General features: G+C 41.8%; 1 protein-coding gene across 1 annotated transcript in view; it reads left to right on the top strand.

Annotated features, from left to right (window-relative positions):
• Positions 1-26342, top strand: part of WIF1 (Wnt inhibitory factor 1) — a 44699-nt gene that overhangs the window by 10996 nt on the left and 7361 nt on the right. The window contains exons 3-6 of the mRNA XM_086472165.1: positions 13116-13224; positions 19092-19232; positions 23343-23438; positions 25042-25137. Coding sequence (XP_086328291.1) covers positions 13116-13224; positions 19092-19232; positions 23343-23438; positions 25042-25137 — 442 coding nt within the window. The remainder of the gene's footprint in view (positions 1-13115; positions 13225-19091; positions 19233-23342; positions 23439-25041; positions 25138-26342) is intronic.

Here is a 26342-nt window from a genome sequence, read left to right on the forward strand (position 1 = left end):
AGAGGATCCCCAAACTAACCCTCTCTGCTCTGAGGAGGGAATTATGCCAGTCACCTGCTTGGGCTGTGTCTGGTTATTCTACCCAGGAGATGGGAAAGTGGAGGAAGCAGCCAGTCTGTAGGGGCTTCCTTAAGCATGGTGAGACATAGAAAGGAGGGCTGGAGCTTTTCTTTTAACCTGAGCAGATTTTCTTGAGCTGATATGCAATTATGAGAGTTTGCAACACCGTTTCCCACATTATTATTATGACTCGACAACAAATCTGGTTTTGCTACCCCAGCCACAATCACAGGAGAGTTTACTTTAAATGCATAAGCATCTACTCTGACGATAATCAACCAGCAGAGATGTTTAAGTGAAGCTTGCTTTTTATCTCTGATTATAGACTTCCAGGTAAGCCAGATTTAGTAATGATATGCTTAAATTAGTTCCTGTGGTAAAGTCTCGGTTATATTTCTGGCAAGCACAAGATGAGCTACTGACCGCTCTCAATGCACAGAAAATATTTGAAGATGTTTATGTGAAAAAGGAAAAAGCCTTGGATTAAAATATGTACAACCTGCATGATAAAAACTCAACCATTAACTAAACAAACCTTTCAGTATATCATGGAAAATGAACTTTCTAACTGAGGTGCATTGTTCACCTGTTGTCCTTCAGGAGTATGTTAATAGCCTACAGGTAAATCATAATTTTTCTGAAAACAGATTTCCACTACTTTAAAAATCTGCATTGGAAAACATATGTGGATATTTACATATGACCATCATGGTTTGGGCCTGAGAGTTTCTTCTGTACACATTTCCTCAAAAAGCATTTCTAATGAATCTTGTGGTTAGCAAGTTGTGGCATTCAGTTTCTGCCACCCCTAATTCATATGCATCTTGGTTTGTTAAATACAATTGAAAAGTTACAGCAACAAACTGTTACAATAAGGTAGTTGGCCTTCATGTGCAAACATCTTTTCCCTAGACCTGTGCATGTCTTGTATTGCACAGCTTGCAACTGTGTGGTTTACTCTGTATCTGCATCTTCATGTGTCCAGTTGACTTAATGGGCCAGATTTTGAAAGTCTATTCAGCGTTTGTAACAACCATTCACTCTGAGGAAACCTGCAGGCCTTCAACACCAGTTCCTTGTTTCTGTAAGATTTCACAGTTACAGAAGAAGCTGCATGATGTTATGTGTCATATATGATAAATAGCATGGGCTCATGTACTTAATGAGGTTTTAATGTCCTGTAAAAACAGAGACAGAGTTAGATCTATACATACGGCATTATTCACTGGTATTTCCTGATTTTTGAGTGTTTAACTGGATAACATAAGAAACTTTTTTTTATTAACACAAGTGGGTTTTGTATAGCATTTCTTCTGTTTCCTTAAAAAAAAAAAGATTGAAAGTTAGAAAGGATTAGGAAAAAAAAACGCACTTTGTTCCTCAGAGATTCAGAAGTTTGAAAATAGTTTGCATGTTGCATAAACTTAATCTCATTGTCTAGACAGCAGTGTGTGTCTTCACTCTGAGTGGAGCAGAGAAGGGATCTCCTTCCCTACACACCAGGGAGGGTGTGGGAGAGTCCCTTTTCTGATCAGAGCTGACGAGAGCAGGTTGTATGGCATGTTCCTCAGCTGCAGCACTCTCGAGCTGTCCTTGCATGGTCCGTCTCTGGTACATCTTAGGAGATCCACATGAGGGAGCCCATATGCTGTATGCACCACCATAGCAGCAAAGGCTGTTGGAGGAGCGTCCAGCTCACTTGATTCAGGAGCGCACATGTTCCAGTCTGGTTTGCCACAGCACCTCATGCTCAAAAGCAGCAGAGCACAGACCTCATCTTTGCACTAGCATCGTCCTTACCTGAGACAGATCGTATCCTGACCAGTGGATTTCCTCATTGACAGACTGTATGTGTGGTTGGTATGATCACAAAAGCCTCCTGGTGCAGCATCCTTGTCCAGTCTCTTTGTAACTCTCTGTACGACTTTTTTCTAAGATGTGGCAAGACAGTCTGTCCTCAATTCAGCTGCACAGCACACCTAAGTGGCATGCCACAGTCAGAAAGGCGGTGCTTGGCATATGTCTTGCTTTCCTGAGAGGTATGCTGTATTGCATTTAAAGAGTACAGCTCCTTGATCACGTTTTAGAAACATGTTTGTAATCTGGTGTTGCTCCAAAGAAACCTGTTAATACAAACAGCCTCAAGCTTAAAAACATGACAAAGATGAGTCAACTTGAATTATTCCTGGTGTATAACCTTAATGAACAATTGCAAGATCATATTTCTGAGGGTGGAATCGTGTGTTTGGATATTTCATTTTTCTCAGAGATAAAAAGGCTTGTGTCCACATGACAGCTCTGTCAGTGCCATCAGAAGTGTACCTGCCCTGTCTGGGTGCAGGTTCTGTTGGTTTCAGTAGTGCGTTGTAGGAACCATCATCTCACTGATGATTCTTAGCTTAGTTTTTTCCTCACTCCAGGATAATGGAATTTGAGAGTGGGATCTGAAAAGCTGATGTCTGCCAACAGCAGGGGAACAATTTGCCTGACTTCCAGTGCCGTTCCACAACAACTTCAGCCAGGCTAGCAGCTGACACTATCCCATCTTCTTTCCAATCTCTGGTCACACATTTCCATTCTCTTTCTTGTGCCAGTGCTGTGTGGCCGCTCAGGGAGTTGCTCTGGCTGAAAACTAGCCCTACAGAAAGATGTGATGAATTTTTAACTTGATCTGCTGTTTTGGTTAGCTCACATGGCTGTGTCTGAATAGGGTAGGACTGCATCAGCCCAATCTTAGGCTGCTTTGAGCTCCCCTGGTGCAGTCCTGGTACTGCAAGCTACAGAAAATGTAGCAAATAAAATCAAAACAAAGACACATGTCCCAGACCTCAAGCCTCTTCTAACCAGCAGAAATTCAAGCAAAACCAAACAAAATTGTCTCAGCTGACTGGTACCACAGCAAGTCCCACTGCAGGTGGCAGGGAGGGTTTGACCCACAGGCTGCTGTGCCAAGCACTGCATTTCTGTGCCCTGTAGTGATGCACAGAGCAGACCTGACAGATTAGCAAGGTTTGCAGTGCGGGACATGGTTCTACTCCAGTATTTCTTTCTTCCTGAAAGTACCGTGGACCACACTCAGCTCAGAGCTAGTAATTTCATTTAGTCAATAAAAGCTGGTTTGGGGGATTTGGAGAACCTCCAGCAGCCTTTGACTGGGATTGTCAGCACATCTGGCATGTATTGAGTGACAAAAGGGACAATTTGGCCTCGGTCTGCAAGAGCAGACCAGGTTTGCCGTAGCTATGAGTCAAGGAATAAATTACATCTCTGACCTTAGCAAAACTCTTTAATCCCAAATGGGGCAGTTATCTCGGAGCAGAGTATAGACTTCTGCTGTCATCAGACTCTGCTGTTTTTTCATCAGAGGTAAATCTGGGCTTGGGGAGATCCACACATTCGTGTCTGAAGCTGAAGGCTTCTCTAATAAAGATGAGGTTAGGGTCTCTGCAAAAGAGACTTCTGGGGAACTTTCAGCTGCCGGCCCTCCCTGTCAGGATTTTTACTGACAAGATGATAGGTCACATTATCCAGAGTGGGAAAAAAAAAACAGAAGGATGTAGCTTTCTCAAAACAAACTTCAGACCTTTCTGAGTAGGACTCATTCCTGCAAGGGTGTGCAAAGAATTTGTCTGGAAGCTCAACTTGACCCTGACTGTCGTAATTCTTCCTAATTTCTTTCCTCTTCCTTGAATGGAGGATTGCCCTGGTCATGCCAACACTGCCTGTATCAGAACACTGGTTTTGTTTTTCACTGAGTTCAATTGCATGAAACTTTTAACCTAGAAAGTTCCAGGACCGTTTCTTAATCCCATTGAGGAAAGGGACCATAGCAGAAGGAGAAAAAAGGAAAACCGACATGACTCTTTGCCATGTTCATCATCTGAATCCCCTCTAAAAAAAGATTATGACAAGAAGAAGGGGAAGGCAAGAGGACAGGCCTTGGAGAGTAGGAAGGGATTGGTACACTAGCAGTGGCTAGGGATGGAAGGAAGAAGTTTTTGATGAGACTATTTCTCCAAATGACTGTTGCTAAAACTCAGTGAAATGATAAAAAATGCAGAGAACTCTCTGTGTTCAACAGCGCAGCCCATGTGCCACAGTGAAATTCAAGACTCGCCACCTCTCTGGGGCATGACGTTGCTCAAACTAGCGCAGAGAAAGTCAGCAGAGTCCAGGCCACATGAAGGTGCCTGTGCTGCAAATAGACTCCGTCTGTACCCAGGGAGAGAGAGAAAGGCAGTTCAAGACAGCAGGTGAATCAGACTCTGGCTGGGCTGAATTTTCTTCTGCAAGTGGTGGTCTCTTTCCTCTGAATGTACAGGAAGTCAAAGATGAGCTGGCTTTAAAGAAAGTGCTTCAGTTAGATGCTGGGAAATACATTGGACCTTTCTGGACCTTAACTCCAAAGACTGGACCCTGTGAGACTGGTACTGTGACCCAGGGATGAAGCTGTGCAGACCCCATGTGTGGAAACAGCCTGAAAGACAGAAAAGTTGTTTGTAGAAATTGTTCAGTTTCTCATCAGAAACTGGGGATAAGGTAATACTTCCCTGATTTACGATGAAGGTAAGTCCATCTTGCTTTGAAAAATGAGAATTATAGTTACAGAGGACATAACTATATGGAGGCCTGTGTGGTACATGGAAATATTACAGTAATATATGTCCACATACTGGGGTCTTGTCTCAGTAGACAAATCAGTGTGATTTCAGGTAGAACAACAAACACACAAGTTCGTTTTCAGATACACTGATCAAACATTCTATTTAAATAACTAATTTAGTTCGTCTTTCATGGTAGTATCTAGAATTTTCTTCGGTCAATGGTAGCCTTTGAAACAAGAAAAAAATTACATCGGATATTCACAAAAAAAGACATTTGAAAAATCCATGCAGCAGATGTTAAAAGAGAGCAGTGTTAAGGAAGCCTTTCTAACAACTAGTCAGGAAAGAGTTTAATTTTTTTCAATACCTTTTCACCATAATTTTTAAACACTTGTTTGCTTGGAACACAAGGCTGAAGACCATTATCTACTGAGCAGTAAATAAAGAAACCCTCACTGCAAACTTTCTGTCACTTAGATATATGAAAGTGGAAGCGTCCCCCTTTGATACCCTAGAAGGACTCCAGTCTGACAGAAGCTGCTGTGAGATTTCGTAACTTTAGAGAAAGTTCATTGCTTACATTTTGGGGAGAGATATTTATTATACGGGAGTGCCAGTTAAAGCCAAGAGTGAAACACATGGACTCAATAAAGGCCCAATTACATGACCTTTGCTGTTTGCCACGCTTTTAACTTGTGTAAGTTATTGATTACACTTTCATGAGATCATAATCAGAAGGTTGTTCTTTGGTAATGGTGTGCTAGAGGAGCTTTATCCTCAACTTCAAAGCTGTCCTGTGAGGCTTAAGAACAAAGGGTTGGAAGTTTGAAGCACAGCCAAAATGAATCTGTGTACATTATCCATGTTTGCCACCATGCGAGAGGTGGATTAGCTTATTCTTCATCTGTGAACTTTCTCTCGTCACATCAGATGAGCCACCATCTCCAAGGTTTACATTTGTGCTTTTAAAAGTAATCTGTTTAATTAAGTGTAGTGTCTGCTCCGATCTCCATCGTAACTAGTCTAAATGCTTGTTACTGCAATCATTTCCCTAACTGTAAAGGTTTTATTGAAATTATTTGACATTCTCTGAAAATAATTTTAGGAAAATTTATTAATTATAAATAAATCTATCTAGAGCCTGAAACTGCAAACAGTCCGTAATCTATGTGAAGATGCACTGCCAGGCCCAGACAGCCAAAGTTTTAACTTATTTTTCAAGCTGTGAGGGGGAGAAAATAATCTTGCAGTTTGTTCTCAATGTAGATAGTGCCACATAGATGTGTTGCAGGTGTTGGTAGTAGACCTGTACAGCATTGTTTTGTTAGGAACTAAACTGATGAGATTTTATTTTATTTTTTTTTCCATAAGGAGCAGTAATAATTTCTCCCTTTATTATTAGCCTTAGGAAATGGGCATTTTGAACATCCCTGATCATGAAATCTCTGCTGGAGACACCGGACCTTTGCTGAGTGACAAAAGAACGAATTAGCCCTTGCTGTGCCAGAATATGAAATAACTTTTCAGAATAGCTTTTACCAGTTCTCAGGATACCAGAACAATATTTTTCATTAAATATTTGAAGATAATAAAGGCTTGTGTATCTTTTACTTTTTTAATCTGAATTCTTAATGCTATTTCTCTTTTTGGTGTATTGCTTGCTTCTCTCCCCTTCCCCAAAGGAGTGTTATATATGTTTCATCTGTAAGACATAGGAGAAAACAATTTAAAGGAAAATTGTGCATCACATATACATTCCAGCCTGGTTCATGCTGAGAAATATCATTCCTTGCTAGAAATTAGCAAGAAGTAGTTAACTGTGCATATTTATCAGAACCCTAATGATTTTGTCTCCTTTCAGCTTAATTTTCTCAGAAGTAACTCTAGAGAAGCAGTAATAAAATATGTTACAGAAAATCTGTTAAACAAGAAAACGTCTAAATATGGGGAATTGCACCTCTTGCTTTCTCTTTTGTTTCCAAATAAAGCAAGGTAGAGAAAGAGTGAGAAACTCCGGACTTTCCTCAACAAGGAGCTGTAAATTTGTTGTGACTGTTTTCTAAGAAATCCTGTGTGCCACATGCCTTTGTATCAGTGTACTTGTACTTACCTGGAAATTGCTGTGGATCTGTTTGCCTGTATGCTGCTTTCCAAGGCTTTAGCCTTGTGGAACGGCCTCACCATCCCCATTGCAGATACCTACTGCATCATGGTGTTGACTCTGATCTAAACCAAAACTGTATTTTCATTAGCAGGCTAATGATGGACAGGAGTGTGCAGTAGGCATTTATTTGGCCCTCTGCTTCAGGCAGACTGCTTTTCCTGAGTGCAAGGATGAGTTTTAAAGTTAACAGTCTGCTGGTGTGCTTGAATTTTTCTTTCTCAGTGGCATCCCTCTCAAACCCCATTCTTTCTGCCAAGCCCTTCAGCTTCCAGTCTCAGGTTGGTTTCAAATGACCTCTTCAAATGCTAGAGTGCTTCCAGAGCTCAAGGGCTGGTGAGAGAAAATATCAGCTCAAAATGACCAAGTAGCCACCCTGTTTCCCATGTCTCCCAAAGAGCAGACAGCTGCCAGAAACTCAATTGCTAAATGTAATCTAAATCTATTACTTTGTGGCCTAACCAAGCTTCTTGACAGTGATTTCTTCACATTACTTATCTTTACAGAAATTCTTCTCATGGAGGAAAGGCTAATGTACTCTGCAAAGATTTCTCTCCATCTCTCCTGTGCAAAAGCATTCTTGGAAGGCTGCAGTGTCACCTTTCAAAATCTGGGGCTCCTTTTGATAGCAACCAAGAAATTTATCTTTTCCAGCTTTCTGAATCGTTCCATTGGAGGATCTGATCTGCCATCCACAGTTGCATGCCACAAGAGACATTAAGCACCAGTTAGTCATCTTCCATTGACAAAATCAGAGAGTTTTTGTACCATTCTTCTTCTAAAACCATTAAGTGGTTATTGTTGAAAGTTGCATGTAGGGTTTCACTCTGTTGTTAAAAAAGTCTTCCTCCTTGTGCATGGATTTTCTTCAGTCTGCCACAGTTAACGTGAAGAAAGCAGGCATAAAACAGGCTCTGCAGAGTTGTGTGCATTTCACCACAGCATTGTGTAATTAACACTGTCACATAATGTATTTTTCTTTGTGATTGCCCATTTCCCTGGGTTCTAATTTAGGTCTGTCTTTTTTAGAAACACCAAAATATCTCTAGTTTTCCTTTTGTGTGCATCTCCGCTTTTGTTAATCCTGCTGCTTCAGTTCATTCACATACCCTTAGCAGCTGGTACTGGAAAACAAGCATGTTATCCCATCTTCTGTGTAAACTGTTTTTCTCAGGGTGTGTTTCCGTATCGCTTCATATTGTTAAGCATGCCTCCCGCTTTGGGACTGCATCGTGAGGCTGATGGCAAATCTCTTTGAGTGTTACACTGGGGTGCAAAAAATGGTTTACTCACTCTGTGGCAGGACTGATTAACAGGTAAGGCAAAGCTGCCTTTCCTAGCAGAAAAATAAAACCTTGTAGGCAGACAGTTTATTATCTGCTTGTCTAAGGAGGCATCATTATGTTGCTCATTAGAGCAGTGTCTAGACTGCACCGCAGTAACAAAATGTGGTGCTGACATACACACTCATACTCTGGCCAGATTCCTTCAATAGCCTGGTACATGCAGTATGGCTATATAGGGCCTCCTCTCTTTGTTGAAATTCATCTCATCTTGCTCCATGCTTCATCTTGGAACATAGGCGGACCAACTTCTCTGACCTAATACAGTTAATATCTTGGAGAAGCAATGGTCCATGCTGTAAACACCTAACAAACACATACATTGCCTCACTTTGTGATTTTATTTATGGCATATGCAGCTGTGAGCATCTGCTATGGATAATGCAGGCTAGAATCTTCTAGTGTGTGCATAGCCAGAAATATCCATGGATCTGGGGTAAAAAGGAACTTTTTTGATTAGTTTCTTTCTTTAAATGTAGAAAATTTGCATTAGGGTATATTTGTCATTTAATTGCTAACAAAATAGAACATTCAGCACTGATATCTTTAAAATAAGAAAATATAGTTAATTTCTTACATCTACTTGCAAAGCTAACACATATTTACTTTTCTTGGTAGAAAGGCTGCAGATTTCATTAGGTTATTGGGCTGTGACATGTAACAGTTTAAGCTACTCTGCTTCGCTTCAGGTACTACCATTACTTCTAATCCTACATCTTTCATGTAAAAATGAAGAAAACAAAGCACATTTCTGTGAATGCTTTGATTAAATATGAAACAAAAACAAGGTAGGCAGAACATGGCATCTGGGTGATAAGAAAACTTTTAACACATAGATTTTGTACCGAGGAGTGGAGTTCTGTAGGAATTTTAAGTGTATATCATTTAAAACCAAACTGCCGACAGATGTTTGCTACAATACTTGTTAGAGGGCTTCGTTATTTTTATAACCTTTTAAATTCCTCTGATTTATAGAAAACAGCCATTTAAAGTCCATAAAAGTTAATCCCGACCATGGAATTATTTGCCTAAAACGAAATTTCCTCTCTTTGGTGAGGGCTTTGCCCACATGGGGAACTGTTAAAGGGCAGCTGCGCAGGGCTACCTGCTGCCTGAAGGCACCGAGTCCCTGCACTGTTCACACAAGGCCTGGAGGGGCCCTTGCCTCAGTTTCTGCGGGTCTCAAACAAAGTCTTTACACAAAAGTAAAGCGTATTCTTCCTTGGGTGCTTCCTGAAGTCAAGCCAGAACCAAAAAGTCTTCCATGCATGCGGAGTGTGCTATTGTCAAAGATCAACAATTTATCTGAAACCTCCATCACCTCTGATAACACCATTCCTCTAAGCTGTAACTTTAGTACCAAATTTTGCCCCTCACATACCAGGCAGTTCATAGGCTGGCTTAAAAAAAAAAAAAAAGTCACAAGATTGTTTTTATAATGGAAAAGGGATTATAGATTATGGGGTTTTCCCCTTTATCTCTCAACAATATCCAAGGAAGTTTTGTTCTCACTACCAGGTCACTCAGAATGACCACTTACAGCACAAATTATGGTAGCCACTAGACAGTATTTTAATTGCACAGACCTATTTCTTCAGTTAACCATCATGACTAAATTTCATGCTAGGCTGGAGCATGGTAAATATTTGCTGAGAGCCTGTTGTTTGCTTTTCAGTCATGATGATTAATGCAAGTTAATTGGCAATCAAATTACAGCAGGACAATACTGGAGACTGTATGTAGGGATTGTGTCAAGACAGATTTTTTCCAAATAGATAGGATTTATGACAGCCAAATCTTGTTTCAGAGTCTCAGGTTTGAGGAGTTAAATTACTCTGCTCCACTGTGCAGCCTCTCTAGACTGTGATTTTTGTATATAATTTTTATATCAAAATTTAACCAACTCAGTCCAGCACATGTGATTTGCCAACATACTCTGCAGTACATGGCTTTGTAACTTTGAAGTCATGCTAGCTGGATCTACCTGAGCTGTTTCAGGTTGTCTTAGATACTGTCATTTCCAGAAGTTCTTTTTTTGTCAACTCAGCAGATGTACAAACCTTTGTACAGAAATGGTGAGCGCAGGTATCTCCCCCCAGTGCAATGTGTGGTTTTCCTCATGAGCAGCCTGTTGCTTGTGCAATGTCTCTTCCCATCTTTTTAAAGTGCAAGCAGAACATAATCCTGCCTCAGGCACTAGTCACTGTTACGCCTCTACTCTGGTTAGGGGAATTCCTTCCTTGAAAGGCGATGAGTATTGTGGCTCATGTTGCAATTGGTCCCCTTTCCCACAACGAACTCCTTTTTTGTCTTTGTCCTTAGGCATTGTTTCGACTCTAGAAAATACAATTCCAGTTCCTTTCCTACAAATAAAGGCTCTGGCTCACAAGCTGACCTGCTACAACAGCATGGCTGGAATGGAAATATGAGAGTGGGGCTATTTGGTCTAGTTACCAGTTGTTGTTTATTAGAATAGTAAGAACATAATGTTTTAATATCCCGACCCATTATGACCTGGTTTAGATATAACCAACCATCAAAGCTAACCAATGAGAAACAGACAGCACAGCATTGACTCACTCACTGTACTATTCTATAGATGTGTGGAGACATATAATTATTTTTCTGAACCAAAGTTTTATTTGAAAACAAAAATGTTCACAATCTGACTTTATGGCTTGTTTTCATATTTTGGCATAGTATATTGTATTGGAAAAAAATCTTTAATTAAAAGCAGCCTTTTGAACATTACCCCAGACTTCAATTTTCATCTCCTGTTTTATGCTTCTCTCCATGTCCCCTCTCCCTCCCACATATACTCCATGTGTTTAACCCACTCTTAAAAACTTTCATCACTTCCTTCCCTATTGTTTCCAAGTCTTCCTCTGAGGCCTCCGTGCCTACACAACACCCTCTGAAGACTGTCCATGTGGAGTGTAGCCCCTGCATGCTCTTTGGGGTCTCCTTGCTGTCCCCACAGCACTCCACAGAGCGAGTGGATGTGCTGCCAGGCCTGATCATGAATTCCATACCGACCTTTCTACCCAGCTCCTGAGTGCTTTGCTGGTGTCACCAGGAGCTAAAGGGAGATGGTCTTTCACATGCTGCCGGGGCTTCTGCTCAAGTTAGCAGAGCACAGCATCACAGAAGGGCTGAGGTTGATCTGGGACCAAACAGTCTGATCTTGAGATGATCTAGTCCACCTCTCTGCTCAGGCAGGGTCACCTAGAGCCACTTGCCCAGGACTGTGTTGAGTTGGGTTTTGAATATCTTCACAGATAGGAGCTCCACAACCACTCCAGGCAACCTGTGCCAGTGCCCAGTCACCCACACATTCAGTAAAAAGGTGTTTTCTCAGGTTCAGACGGAGTTTTCCGTATTGTGCCCATTGCCTCCTCACCTGTCACTGGGCACTACTGAGCAGAGCCTGGGTTCATCTTCTTTAGACCCCTTTGTCAGCTATTTATATGCATTGATTAGACCACCCCTCAGCCTTCTCCAAGCTGAATGATCACAGCTCTCTCAGCCTCTCCCCTTGTGTCAGACAGTCCAGTCCCTTGATCATCTTTGCGGCCCTTCACTGGTCTCACTCCAGTAAGTCCACATCTTCCTTGTACTAAGGAGCCAGGGTATTAGAGGAGAAAAAAGACAATCATCTGGCTAAGGTCGTTGACTGTGATCTTGTAGACATAAATTAACTACCATGTATCAGCCCAGAGTTCTTTAAAAATTTTGGCTCTAATCTCTCTTTGTTTCACTATTTTAACTAAAAAGCAGACATAGCAATACTGTCTGCTATTGATGTGTTGCTGGATGAGGACACATTTTTGCCAGTGCCCATGCTAAGGTCTCAAGTGCTTTTCTGAGAGCAGCAGGTACAATTTCGTGTGACCCCTCATGTTCAGAGTAAATGAGAAGCCAGACTTTAGGGAAAAGGTTCGTTTCCACTTGCTCTGCACACCTGCAGCCGTGCCACTGACAATAGTGGAAGTCTCCAGTGACTTATGAAGATGCGTACATCTCAGGCATACACGGTGTGTACAGCTACGCTGCAGACGCATGGCATCACTTTGCATCAAATATGAAGAAATATTGACCAGATGACTCAACAGAGAGGCCAGGGTCCCATGGAAGAAAGTACCAAAGCCTCCAATCTGTGCCGTAATGCAGGTGCATATCAGGAGTAGTATGAAGGTAGTGGAAAGTAGTTTTTAAATCATGCCAGCACCTTTAGGGGATTGCCAAAACAAATCGTTTATGTTGTAGTTAATAATGAGTGACATGAAACCAATTCTGTAAGAAAGCTCTCAGCTCCACCATTGGAAAAATTTAATGAACTGAGATTGAACAAGGCAGTGTCAGAGCTGTAAGCAAGACTATGTGTCCTAGCATGGCACTCCAGTAACGTGGTTATTCATTGCCTGGCACTGTTTCCCCAAGGCAGCGTGCTGTCCTGTGCAGATCAACCAAGAAGAGCAAGCTTGGATATTCTCACGCCACAGTTGGTGTCATGCATGTGAGTATGTCCTTTAAGCTGTGCTTATGGTGCAAGCAGGTCATCCAGGCTCACCAGTCAGTTCCAGGAGGATTCTGCCCAAAAAACAGCTCTAAGAATTAGCTTACTTTTCATACATTTTTTTTGTGGTCTGACAGATAAAAGGTGGGGGTTGTAAAAAATGTCTTCTCTGTATAACATTTGTTCGCTGTATGCATGTCATTTTCCTTGCTGTTGTGCTGCGTCCTGTTTACTGTATGGTCACTTGCAATCTCTGAAATAAGAGGAAATTGTCTGAAAATTATGCTTAGGTGAAGAAGCACTCAAGGAAATAATAGAAACAGATCCAGTGAATGGCATAATGAAAAGTGTACTATTCTTCTGCTGTAGTTTATATGCTAAATATTTGGTGTCTGTGAATGCATATCAATTTTTCATTTATTTTGTCATAGGCTGAGTACTTCTATGAGTTCCTGTCTTTGCGCTCGTTGGATAAAGGCATAATGGCTGATCCAACTGTAAATATCCCTCTGCTTGGAACAGTTCCTCATAAAGCATCAGGTTTGTGCTGTTGGTGTTATAAATTGTGTTCCTGTAAAAAATATTCCACAGCCAGTGAAGTCTAAATATTTTATTATGAATTGCAGTTCTGAAGTTTATTGCTAAAGAAATACTTGCCACAGTGCTTGACGCTGAACAGTTTGTGAGTGCCTTGCCTGACTACAGCAGCATATTTTGTCTGAGCCAAGTTGCATGAAGCTTTTATGTGTAGATAAATCAGCAGAAACTTGTGCAAATTTTTTGCATAAAATTAATGTGCATGAATATTGTTACTTAAGTTGTGCAGCTGTTGGAAAATAAAATCTTTTATCCCTATAAGGAATAGTTATCAAATTATTCTGCTTCTCAGAGGTTGCAGTTTGTGGATGTTTTACTTTCAGTTGGGGTCAGCTGTTGTCATCAGGCATTCAGCTCAAAGACACAAGCTCTACTTTAGGATATTGTCATTTACCACTTTCCCCTTAGTTGTGCATTGTTAGTCCTTCACTGGAGCTTGTAGCTCCACAGCAGAGGCTGAGCCCAAGCCAATGTGAGTGCTCCAGAAGCACTGTGGTGCACAGTGAGCCAGGTGGAGTAAAAAACCTTTCCATGAGAGGTTATCGAATCCACTCTGCTCTGAAGTGGATGAATAACAGTTTAAGTGATCTGTTCCAAGGCTAACACGTGTTAGTCTCTGGCAGAAAGGCAGAAATGTACATCTGTGTGACAGTAGTGTCATGGTCAGCCTTAGCCAGCCTAAGACCATGTGGGATAAAATGTGAAAGAAATGAGAAAAGCAACAGGAGGATGAGGCTGCAAGTGGATCACTGATGTACAGGTTTATATCTTTGGCCAGTCTTTCTTTCTCTTCTGTTTTTCAATGTATAAATTCTGGAAGTTTATGTTTGATATCCTCCATTTTCGGCTTGTAGTAAAATGACGTTGAAGTAACGTTGCAGCACAATTTTTTGCTGTGGCACCTGGAATTTAACATCAATGATTGGTTTCTCCATTCAGTGTGGATTGAATGAGTGGTATTGAAAATGGATTTGGTTGAAGAGCGCTATAATATTTTTACCGTAATTGCTGTAATTTAATTGGTTGCAAGCCTGATAAACTGCAAAGTAGAGGCATTTAAAAGTGATTAAAAAGTCACAAAGGCAAAGTTCTTGTTAAACATTATTTCCATCTCCATATAAAGCGGGTGAGGTATGTGGGAAGCTCTGCATTCAGCATTCTGTAATACAAGTTAGTTCCTCCTTTAATTTTTAACTATCAAGAACGGCTAGACCAAAATGAGCCCACTCTGACTGTGTTTAGGAAAATGTAATCTACAAGTACAGGGAGGCCAGAGATGAGATCTCATAGTTCCAGCAGAAGGTCTGTTAACCATCATGATGGGAGGTCTGATTAAAACCAAAAAGTACTTACCCTGTTCGCAGCACTGGTAGCTCAGTTCCAGGACTAATACGGGCATGTCCATGGTGTTTCCTTACATGGATCATGTGCAGTGCGCTACTGCGCTTAGTAGACATAAGCTATATTTAAGTCCTGTTTGGCATTATAGCGAGGCTGGTGTCTAACAGCGGTTGATAATTGGTAGACATACAGTATTTGAAGCATGTGCACTATTTAACAATGAGCCACTAGTATGATGGTCTTATTTTTACACTGCCTGCTAAGGGGCAAAAATTAACTAAGTAGCCTTAAATAAATACAAGCTATAAAAGTAGTGATTGTTTGCTACTTTGTAGTTATTTCTATAATTTATGTGCTCACCAAACAGTTCTTACAAATCTAGTCCAGTTTCCTGGATCTGTTGCATTCCCAAATCATTTTTCTACACACATGCATGTCAGAAGAAATTCAATCACAAGCTTGTATTTAGTAACAAATCAGCAGTAGCAAGTTATTTCTTAAAAAAACGTTTTAGCCCAAAAGATTACACCAAAGACAATTAAGGAGGAATAAAAGGGGAAAGACAGCTGTATTAAACACGAGAGTGGGAAACAAGAATGAGGATTAACAGTTAGATATCTTACTCAGAGGTAGTTGAACCCCGTGATCTTGTCAAAGTCCATGGACTTTTAAAACTTCTTTGAGGATATTTGCTTACCGCCAATAAAGCATAAAGATGGCTTTAGTGCTTTAGGGCCTGCCTAGCCTGGATTTTTTCCTATGGACAACAGTGGCTGTAAGAAGACCTGTGGAAGAGCAAAAGGAGGGCAAGTGCATGTGATACTTCTGTTTTCCCTCTCAGCTCTGGCTAGCTTCAGCTTGGAGGATTTCCTGGGTTGTAAGTGATTTGTCTTTTTTATAACCCCACATGGGTTACAGATCTCTCTTTCCAGTAATTGTCCAGGCTCTCCTTGAGTTCATACTGTCTTCTGGTATCTCCAGTCACTTTGGCAAGGAGTTCACTGCCTCCTGTTACATGAAGATCCCACTCTTTTGAGTCTGGCTGCGACAGCTTCATCTGATGGACCCTAGTCCTTGCACTGATAGAGACAGCTGTCAATCCATGGTCCTATCCATGCTAGTCATGATTTTGTAGATGTCTATTATGTCCCCCCTAATTTTTCTTTTTGCCAGGCTGAAGAGTTGTAACCTACTCAATTGCCTGTTGCTGGAAGCAGCCTTGTTGTCCTTCTCTCAACTTTCTCTAATCCAGTATATCCTTAATGAGATGAGGTATCAAATTCTCCTTGTATTTAAATTAGATTTAAATTGCTTAGATTCCTTAGACTCATCTGAGATTCCTATCCCCAAATCCCAGCATTGCTACCTGAGCCAGTGCTCATAACACGGGTATTGCTATGCCTAGACACATGGTAAGATGTTAAGAAGGCTGGAGAAGCTGCCTTTCAGTGAGAGCTTAAAGAGCTAAGACTGCTCAGCTTGTCCAGATGTTTGAGAGGAGCATGGGCACCCATCCAGTGAGAAGGTGCTGGCTGCTCATTTTGCAGGGGAAAGCCTAGGAAGATCCCATGGTTCAAACTGAGGTCAGCAAGTTCAAAACGAAGTCAAGCATTGTTAGTAGCGGCAGTAATTAGTGTCTTGAACACCATACTGAGGAAAGTAAACCCAGCTATTGATCTGTGCCCAGAAGAAGTGAAGTGGCCTGTGACTAAGAAGGAGCTGGCCCCCTAAGCGACCTGAGCTGGCCTCTCCTGTCCCTGTCTGCACCAGCCAGTGCAGTGCCATGCCGGTGCCACTGGTGCAAGCTGACGTGCCTGGGCCACTGGCACAGTGCTGCATCAGGTATTTCACACAGCCCCCCCAGCCCACTGGCCCAGAACACCTCCTCTCCCTGCCCGCTGCTGCTGTTGACATGTTAATATGTACATGCTGAGCAACCAAAGGTGCTGAAACTCGCTCCAGGCTTGGTGGGAGAAAGTGGTGCCTTCTCTGGGTCCAGCAGCATCTCTGCTCACTCTGGCATGATGATAGAGAGAGGCAGTGGGCTGCAGGGCTGTGCATGGACTCCCCACTCTTCTCCAGACCCTGCATGCCCACTTCTACTGGGATTGGTAGTTCAGAGATGTCCCCTAAGCCATCGCACGCCTGAGACTGGAGGTGACTTTTGGTGGTGGCTTTTGCATATCAACTAAGTGAGTAAAGCAATTGCCTGCAAACTGAGAGCTGTGCAGACACACAGGAGTTACTCTCAATCTCTCTCTACTGGAGACAATTTAGGGAACCTTGGTTTCCTGAACAGAAGGAAAAGGCATGAGCTCCCAGACAAAAGGGGTTAAACCTTCATCCTCCACATCCCAGGAGAGCATTCTACCTACCAGCTAAAATTAAATTAGATATAAAACACTAGGTTTCCTTAGGTTCCTTTTCAAATTGGTTAAATTTTCCTCACTCCTGCTAGAGCCATCTGCTCTGCAGCCCTCGGTGCCAGCACTCCAGAGGATGCAGAATTATGAATGGTCAGGACATGCAATTCTGTGGCCTGGTGGTGGGATGATAGCTAGCAGAGAGAAGTCCTGAGCTGTGATTCCCTCTCCTTGTTGTTAGCCAGTGATGAGCAAATGCAAACTCCATCCTGAATTTGGGAAGCAGGGAGCAGACCTGAGGTTTGCCCTGGCACAGCCCTGCTCAGCACTTCGGTAGCCCACGGGAGCTCACGGCCATTTTTCTCCATGCAAGGGACTTTTGCTCTGTACTTTGTTTTGACTGTGGTGCTGTTGGTGTGTACTTAGCCTTATTCAGACAGGCATAAAAAGGCAAGGATTCAGGCAGAATTTAGGGACTTTGTTTCAGCTCTGAACGACCACAGAGCTCAGCCAGGATCCAGGTGCTTATTGCTCTCAGGAATGTCCTTTACTGCATTTCTGTGTGCCTAGGAGCTTGGACATATGGGAAGTCCAAAAATATGGATGATTCCAGGGTGGGGAGTGCTGGAATAAGGGGTTGCTGATCTGTCCCCTCGGGCTTTAGCCCTAAGAGATGCATTCCTGGTCCTTGTCCTAAGCATTTAAACCCACAGCCAAATCTCAGGGGAGTTCAGGGGTTTGCTACTGATTCAATGAAGTCTAGATATGGCTGTAGTGCCATCATTAAACTTCTGCTGTATCTTCCTCCCCATTGCAATTTGCTCAGCTAAGTCACATATATCCCAATACAAGCACTGATTTCTTGCACTTGTGCTATAAGAAGGTTACTACAGTATAAGAAGTTCACTGCATTTAAACTGTATTTAATCCACTGTAAGAGTTTCCTTCTTACCACACGGTTACATGCTTTTTGTAATGGTCTTTTAAAAGATTGCTGTAAAAGTGCTTCAACAATGAAATTGCTTTATAATGAAAACTTCAACAGACCTTTCAGTCTGTAGGATTTACCAGAAGCAGGATGTGTTTCAGCAATAAATTGTTCTGTAGTATACCAAGGCAACAAATAACAAAAATGGCCCAGTTATGACTTGCAAAAATTTTTACAGCAAGCAATGTAAAAGAAAGCAAATGTAGGGCTGTTAGCTCAATATTTGGTTCTGAAATCTCAGGCCAACTTTCGAAGAAGTGAATAAACAATTTCTATTAGCCGGATCTAACTTATAAAGCAGCTAGGAAGAACCAATTTTGAAGAAGAGATAAAATGGTTTCATCTGAAGATTATTTAAGATAACTTGTGACAATCGCAGCGAAGCATTCCATACCTCTGAGGTATCGAGCTTGCTTCCTCATTAAAATACTCCAGATTTGCCTTAATTATTTGCTTAAACTCTTTCCCTGGAAAGGCAATCTCCAAATATTGCTACATTTAACAAGTTCTGTCAGTGATGTGTCTATGTCTTCTTTTTAAATATTTGCACCCGTGATCTTATTTATCAAGTGTACCATCTTGCCAGCACTTTATGGAGTAAGTTTTGATTAAATCAATATCTTATCTAAGTATTAATTGCAATATCCAAACCAGTTATTTAAAGTAACTTTTTTTTCCAAAATGCGTAAGATGGTTTTGCAGAAGTTGTATGAGAACCTGCAAAATTTAGACTCAGAAGTGATCAACTCAGCTTAGAAAATGAAATGTAGGCTTCTAGCTTGATTTGCTGTATCCTTAGATACCTCCACATGAGTAATTGCCTGGTGTGCAAGCAAAATATGTTTGTGTTAAGATCGCTGTCTGTGCTGTAGGCTGTTTGGGTTATGTCAGTAAATGAGCACAGGCTCATCTCCTGTGCTGCTCTACTTCCAGTTCTGGAGCCACCTATGAATAAGGTGATCTGTGTATCTGTGTTACAGGTTTTCATCAATGGCATTACTCTAAAGCTTAAATATAAATATTATCTATATTTTTTAGTATTTTGATGTATGCTTTTATATGTATATGGATATATATGCATGTAAATAAAAATATTATTGTTATTATTCTCCTTTAAGTCGTTCAGGTTGGATTTCCTTGCCTTGGAAAACAAGATGGGGTTGCTGCATTTGAAGTGAATGTGATCATAATGAATTCAGAAGGCAATATTATTCTCCAGACCCCTCAGAACGCCATCTTCTTTAAAACCTGCCAGCAAGGTAACACTAAAGAGAACATGCTAGAATACTGTTAGACCAGCTCACCTGTCTTTCTTGTGTTTCATTCAGGATAAGGGCTAGAGAAGATGGAAATAAAATGGTCACACAATGTGCAGCAATAGTGGAGAATGCCAGGCTGCTCTGGCTCTGTCTGTGGGTTTGCTGTTCATTTACTACATGCTTACTAACCCTTTTCTTACTGTCAACTCCATCTCCCTTAGCAGACTGGGTTGGAGGCATTTCTCCTCCTGTTCACTGCTCATCACGTCAAAGACGTTCATAGAAATGCATCATATGAGAAGCACCTGTTAGCAAATTATTTGAGGTGCTTGGAGGAGAGCTAGTCATGTGAAAACAAGCTGAGGCTAACATTTCTAGAAATGGCACATAATTTGAAGAACTGAACTTCTAGGATCTGTAGTGGGGACACTGACTTCAGTTAATACTGTTTGGTGCCTTAGTTCAACAGTTCCTTAAATCTCAACTTGCACATCTAGACCAAATGCAATAATCCTAAATCAGAAAATGTCTACCAAAGTTGGCTTTACCTTCTCTGAAGCTCAGATGTTAACCTGTTTGTTTTGGATACCGGTAAGGTGGTGTAAGCTGGTCCTCAATACTTGCAGTCATCAAGCAGTAAACACACACAGGATGCGCTAGTAGAAGAAGGGCACCACGAAGTTCTTGCAGGGTTTACTTGGAAAGGAGGCAACCTGTTTATTCAACAAATCTATGAACCATAAACACTATGTAATAAGTCTTTCTGTATTAATTTGATACACTACAAACAACTATAATTATTGCTTTAAACTGAGGCTGTGGAAATTGAAAAATCGGTGTCTCAGATAAGGCAGTGATCCCATGTCATGTGCAATTGTAGCAAACTAACCCATGACAGTGATGATGTGCAAAGAGTGAAATTTTTATTATTCTTCTATTAAATCGTCATTCCCAGTCTCACACTTTCTTCTCTGCTGTTTTTGAGATAATTGGCTGTAGTGGGCTTCAAAGAGTGAGCAGCAGGAGCAGGAGCTGTTTATTCTTTGAAACCTCACTTCACCTAAATAGCAAACCTGCTTGTCTCCTTTGAAGCCTTGCTGCTGCCAATTAGTCCAGGGAAAGTGGAGGAGGGGGAGAAAAAGTGAGCAGAGACACAGGAAGGAAAATGGTAGCTTAATGGAAGCAAAATCAATCAGATCTCATGTATGACGTTGTGAGTCTGGTGTAAATACAACAGAAAACATTTGCTATCTTTTTATTTTCAGTTCAGTTCAAATATACTGAACTTAATAAACTTAGGAAATAGTGTTGAGATAATCTAATAGGGACAGCAGAGTTACAGGTCTGTATTATGGAATAATGTGGCTTAAACAGAGAGGGCTCCAAATTCAGTTCAGTAGTAGCATTCATCCAAGTTATCATTTCTGAGCTATTAGTTGTTGTTGTTGTTACTATTTTGACATATGTAATATTTAACGATTTAGCGATATTACATCATATGGCATCTCAGGAAAGCTGGGGCTGATTATTGTCCTGGTCCTTTGTTCCCGGAGCCAGCTGAGACACGAGGATGATTTTCCAAACTCTAGAGGTGGGCAGAGGAGGAGTTTTCTCACCTCATCTCTTCCAGCACATACTGAGATAACTCCCATTCCTGCCCTGTCTGGTAAGGTGGTCACCACAGTGTTTTGGGACAGATGCTGGGAAGGATGGGAAAGTCCTTACTGGGTGGTGTTAGAGTAGGGGTGAGTTTCCCTTCTCTGAAAGATGTCGTTTGTGGCAAGGAGCTCCGATTCCTCCTGCCAGGGCCCTGGTCACTGTTTCCAGTCATTCTTGGCCATCTAGAAGGGCCTGCCAGAGGAAGTGAGGGGAGTGAGGGAGCAATTTTGTGGGAGAGGAGAGGATGGTGTGGCTAAGAGGTGGCCACACAAAAATTATGTTTTCCTATTTTTCTGTTTGAAATGGTATGTGTTTAAGCATGCATTTTCTGTAATGAATGTCAGCTCTGCATTCGGGTACAAAGAGAGAAGCATTTACACAAAGAGTCCTAGAGTAGTGTTGGAACACAGTAAGACCAAAAAGCCTTTACCACTATTGCTACTGCCGCAAACAGCTTTACTTTTAAAACAACACTTTTGCCTCGTATATCGATGGCCTTGGGTAGAAGAGCATTTTAAAATCACACCTTTCCTCCTCTTTCTTTCCTGTTTGTTTGGCAGTTGTACACAATATCCAGCCACCTGACCGGTACATCAGATTTTCTTTCCTTTTGGTTAGTCTCAGAGTTAGCCTTTGCATCCCACTGAATAGGAAGCTATTATGTAAGTGCAGCAGAGTACTGTGCGTAGTTAGAACAGCCATCGTTTCCTGTGGCTCTAATCAGCTATTAGATAAAATTTCAAAACCAAAAGTTTATTTGTATATGAGTCTAACTAACAGATATGTCACCTGACTCAAATATTAGAAGAAGGGAGAATCATTCAAATTTTTTAAGTCCAGGATTATGTTTTCTTCTGTATTAATAGGAGTTACAGTTTAAAATATCTCTGTGGGCTGCAAAAATGTCTCAGGCAACTTGACCTCCTGAATTTGTAGACATCCTGCTACTCCTTGTCACTTTAAACAAGTGCACCTTAAAGGCTGTAACTGCTTCAGTTTGAACTCGGGTATTATTCAGTTGGGAATCGATGTGAATCAATGGTACATCTGTACAGCCTGGGGATGGTAGGTGCCAGCACTTCCTGACGAGGCAACAGAAAGGAGGTAAGGATGCTGTTGGCAGGTGTGGTCAGTCACATATGTTTACAGCATTGTTACTCTAAAGGAAAAAAACAACGATGTGATGCCAGCATTACAACCAGTTGCTGTCTAATAGATGACCTTTGAGTTTGGGTTGAGAAGTATCGGTCTACCTCAGCGTTTTTGAACCTTGTCACTCAAAGTGTCATGTGGCATAGCATCAAGATGAGAAGGTCCTCTGCTAAAGCTGCCCTTAGTTACTTTTTCTAATGGGAGTATCATAGAATCATAGAATCACAGAATGGTTTGGGTTGGAAGGGACCTCAAAGATCATCTAGTTCCAAACCCACTGCCATGGCAGGGACACCGTCCACTAGACCAAGGTTGCTCAAGGCTCCATCCCACCTGGTCTTGAACACTTCCAGGGATGGAGCATCAACAACTTCCTTAGGCAACCTGTTCCAGTGTCTCACCACCCTCAGGGTGAAGAACTTCTTCCTTATATCTACTCTTTAAGTAGGCAGACTCTGGTCTGAGTAGGCAGCCTCTCCTGCCTGCCACCTTCTCTGAGACATCTGGGATGGTATTTTTGAGTAATTGTTTTTCTACTCAGCAGTCATGTTTTCATGGGGTTCCATAGGGTTCAATTTAGTTTGCCTCTTGTTCGATGGGCTCTGGTGTTTTGAGGATGGTGGTGTTACCCAGAGATATTTCTCATCCTTGTATAATCCAGCCAGTGTTGCCAAATGCTTTTGCCAGTGTTTGATCAATAGTTGAGATATGAATAAGAGTTGGATGATGATATAGGATTGTGCAGGAATGCTTTCATCTTCCTTTCTGGCCTTCTTTCATTTAGCCTGGAAGCTGACTTTCATTTGAATAGAGATTTCATCACTTTGTCACCTCAGTAGTAACAGATGTAGTAATTAATGCAATGCAAGTTGCAGTGCAGTCTACTTAAGGCTGCAGAAATTGAAACAGGTCCTGCATACTGAGGGCAGGTCTAACCGGAGATGCAAGTCCTGCACTGAGCTGCCTGCTCATTTCCATGCAGAGGAGAAAGTGCTGGATTGAGCAAAGCATCCACATTGCTCATGCACTTACAGAACAGCAAAGCAATGGAAATGCACAGTCTGTCGACAAGCAGATTGCACGTTTGTCTGAACCTGTGATGAAACCTCTGCAGACTAACAAAAAAACCTAATTTCTCTAGAGGGGGTCTTAGCTGAACTTCCATTTCTGTCGGCATTTGCCTGTCTATCAGCAAATATTTCTATTGTTGTGTCAAAGGAATATATTGATCCTACCGAGATCTGGCTGACAGCTGAAGTATGTAATATGCAATTAAGTTTGTCATTATATTTTATGAAGCGGAGTGTCCAGGAGGATGCAGAAACGGAGGGTTTTGCAACGAAAGACATGTCTGTGAATGTCCAGATGGATTCTATGGGCCTCACTGTGAGAAAGGTAATTTAAAAAAAAAATCTTCTCAACTGTCTTCCTTACCATAATCTCAACAAAACTGTAGCTACTGTACTGTAGCCTCTCCTAAAAACAATGGCCTATTCTGAAGATTTCATGTATTTGGAGTCCACACATGTAAGAGAATTACTATTCTCTTCCATGGACTAATGGAAACATTAATTGCTTACAAAAAACATGTTTTCTCTCTCAGGGATTGCTTTTAACAATAACTGACACAATAGTTAAGTGATCCTTAATCACAGGGAATCCATCTGGCAAAAAGATTAAATAAAATTCTTCTGCTAATGAGGACTAGCTGGGAAGTAAAGCACAGGACTTTAGTTGTCCTGCATTTGTTTATTTGGAGATAAGATCTAATTTGGAGATAAGATCTAATTTGGAGGCAGGCTGACATTGAAGATGGGAAGATGAAGGAAAGAGTCTCCTTGTCCTTTCCAGTAGTGACTAATAGCCCCAAACGACATTTCCAGGAGTGCAGCACCAGGAAATTGGTGTGACTTGGTGAGGAGCTGTTCTTCCTGTCTCTTCCTTCCTCCTTCCCCAGTGGCAGACCCTCCCTGGGGTGACTTGAGATGGAGCAAGCGACCCCCATGCCATCCTTCACTTCCAGACGCTCTGGTTACATCCAAAATATTAAGTACAAAGGATCAGGGACTGTTGCTGGCATGGCACAGTTTACCTTCATATGTTTAATAAACTCTTACTCTCCAAAAAACCCCTTCCAATCTCCCTGCTGGGAGGAGTCAATGGCCACTGCGCACCCCAGGGCCATGCCCAGGGGGGTTTGCCGGTCAGCTGGGGACAAAGCTGTGCCAGGAACGGCACCAACAATTTCACAAGATGGATGATCCTGTGCCCTCATGCCTGGGTGCTGTTTACCCCACTGGTATGGACCCAGCCTCGCTGCACGTACCAATTGTGGGCAACCACGAAATGAAGCATTGCCTTCTGACATGCCTTCCCAGAAGAGCCTTGGGAGGTGGCCGCAACTGCAGAGAAGTCTTGGGAGAGCACAGGGGCCCTGGAGAAGGTTCACAGGGAGCATGCAGGACAGTTTGGCTACCAAACCAGGCCGTGCAGCAGGTTTCCCTAACCTAAATCAGGTAGCCAGGCATATGTTCAGGTATGCAGAGGGAGAAGGGAGGGTTTATTGTAAAGGCTGCCTGGGAACCCTACTGAATTACTGACACCTCTGAGCACAGTCCTGTCTGCAGAGCTGAGGCACCAGCTGCAGCACCATGGTCCAGTTATGGACAGGACTGGTCTGGGGGGACTTCAGATATCCAGAGGGTGTAGGTGAGCACTTTGCTTTCCCCTGTTTGGAATTAAACTGTACAAGAGGCAATTTCTGCTTGCATATGGAACCAGATTTTAACTTAATTTAGTTTTCACTTTTTTGTAACACTGCATACAAATTGCCAGATACAAACAAGAGGTATAATTGGTTTAACCCACTAACAAAGATGCTTTGCAAAGGTGGCATTCAGCAGAAGGAAAAGTAGCTTAAGGAATCCATATACTGTGTATTTAAATATCCAGTTGATATCACACCAGAGATGTTTTTTCTGTTCTTCCTGCTCTTCAGCACTGTGTGCTCCTCGCTGCATGAACGGTGGGCTCTGCATTACACCCGGCCTCTGCATCTGCCCCCCAGGGTTCTACGGCATCAACTGTGACAAAGGTAACTGCTGGCTAAAACCACGCAGGCTCCGTATCCAGCAGCCTCTCTTCATTAACCTGTGTTAGTTTCCTGCTAGGAGTGGGTTTTGGAAAGTCAGGCAAGTGATGAAGTAAGTAAGTTTTAAAAGTTTGCGATTCTTCCAGCAGCTGCCCTAGCACAACCTGGCAGCTGCTGGAAGAATGCAGGGATTTGCAGTGCTTTCGCAGCTGGATGTGCAGGCATCCATGTACGCCAGCTCTGTGAAGGGCAATTTAGATAATGGCTTTAGTTGATCCACTGAAAGCTGTGGGACCTACCACAAAATTCACTTACATTTCTGGCCTAGGAAGAAAAATGATCTCTGAATTCTAGTTTCCTGGAGTAAAATTAGTTTTACTAATTATTTAGTACATTAATTTGCTGCATCTGGACACATGAAAATATAAGCAGGCTATTCATTTTTTGTTGCTGCATTGTGGCTCTGGAGAGATAAAAAGGAATAAATCAGTTGTTCAGAACAGTAATTCGGAACAGTCCAAGCTACCGCATAGAAAAAAACAAGTCGTTTCCTGCAGAAATGTAACTGACCTGCTCATGGCAGAGCAGATTACAGAACATCACATTGCATTTATTGTTGCAGAACTATATGAAGTAAAGACTAAATGCAAAATGTTCTAGCGGACTTTCCAGCAAAATAATGGGAACCTTCCTAGGCCTTTAGGTACGCTTGCGCAAACTGTTGCTGTCAGCGTCCTTCTGACTTGTATCTTGTCCTTGATGAGACTTTTACCGCATCTAAATAATGTTTCAAAAGTGGACTGCAATGCAATGCTTGATGTCTTGAAGGATTCGTGTGAATCCCAGCTGTTTGGTGAAAAGTCACATCTGACCCAATGTAAGTAATTTGGCAGGTGAGAGACACATGTGCATCTATGTCACCACACAGCAAAAACTTGTAAAGGTTTCTTTCTAGTCAAGGCATTAATTAGAAACCATGGTGAAGTATCCTCTCACAGAAGCAACTTCCAGTCCCAGGTTGTGCTTTTACCAGACACTGGCAGTTTTAACAGCAATAGTGCCTTGATCCTTTAACAACAAGCTTTACATGTGAAGATTGATAAAGATGTAACACAGTCTGTCCTTGGGATCTTGTTGCCTTGTTGCTGTATAGTTCACTTGTCTCTTTCTATATTGACTTATGTGCCCTTTTAAAGCATTATGTAGGA

The sequence above is a fragment of the Leptosomus discolor genome, chromosome 1 (assembly GCF_034619465.1).
Source record: "Leptosomus discolor isolate bLepDis1 chromosome 1, bLepDis1.hap2, whole genome shotgun sequence".
Taxonomy (NCBI): Eukaryota; Metazoa; Chordata; class Aves; order Leptosomiformes; family Leptosomidae; genus Leptosomus; species Leptosomus discolor.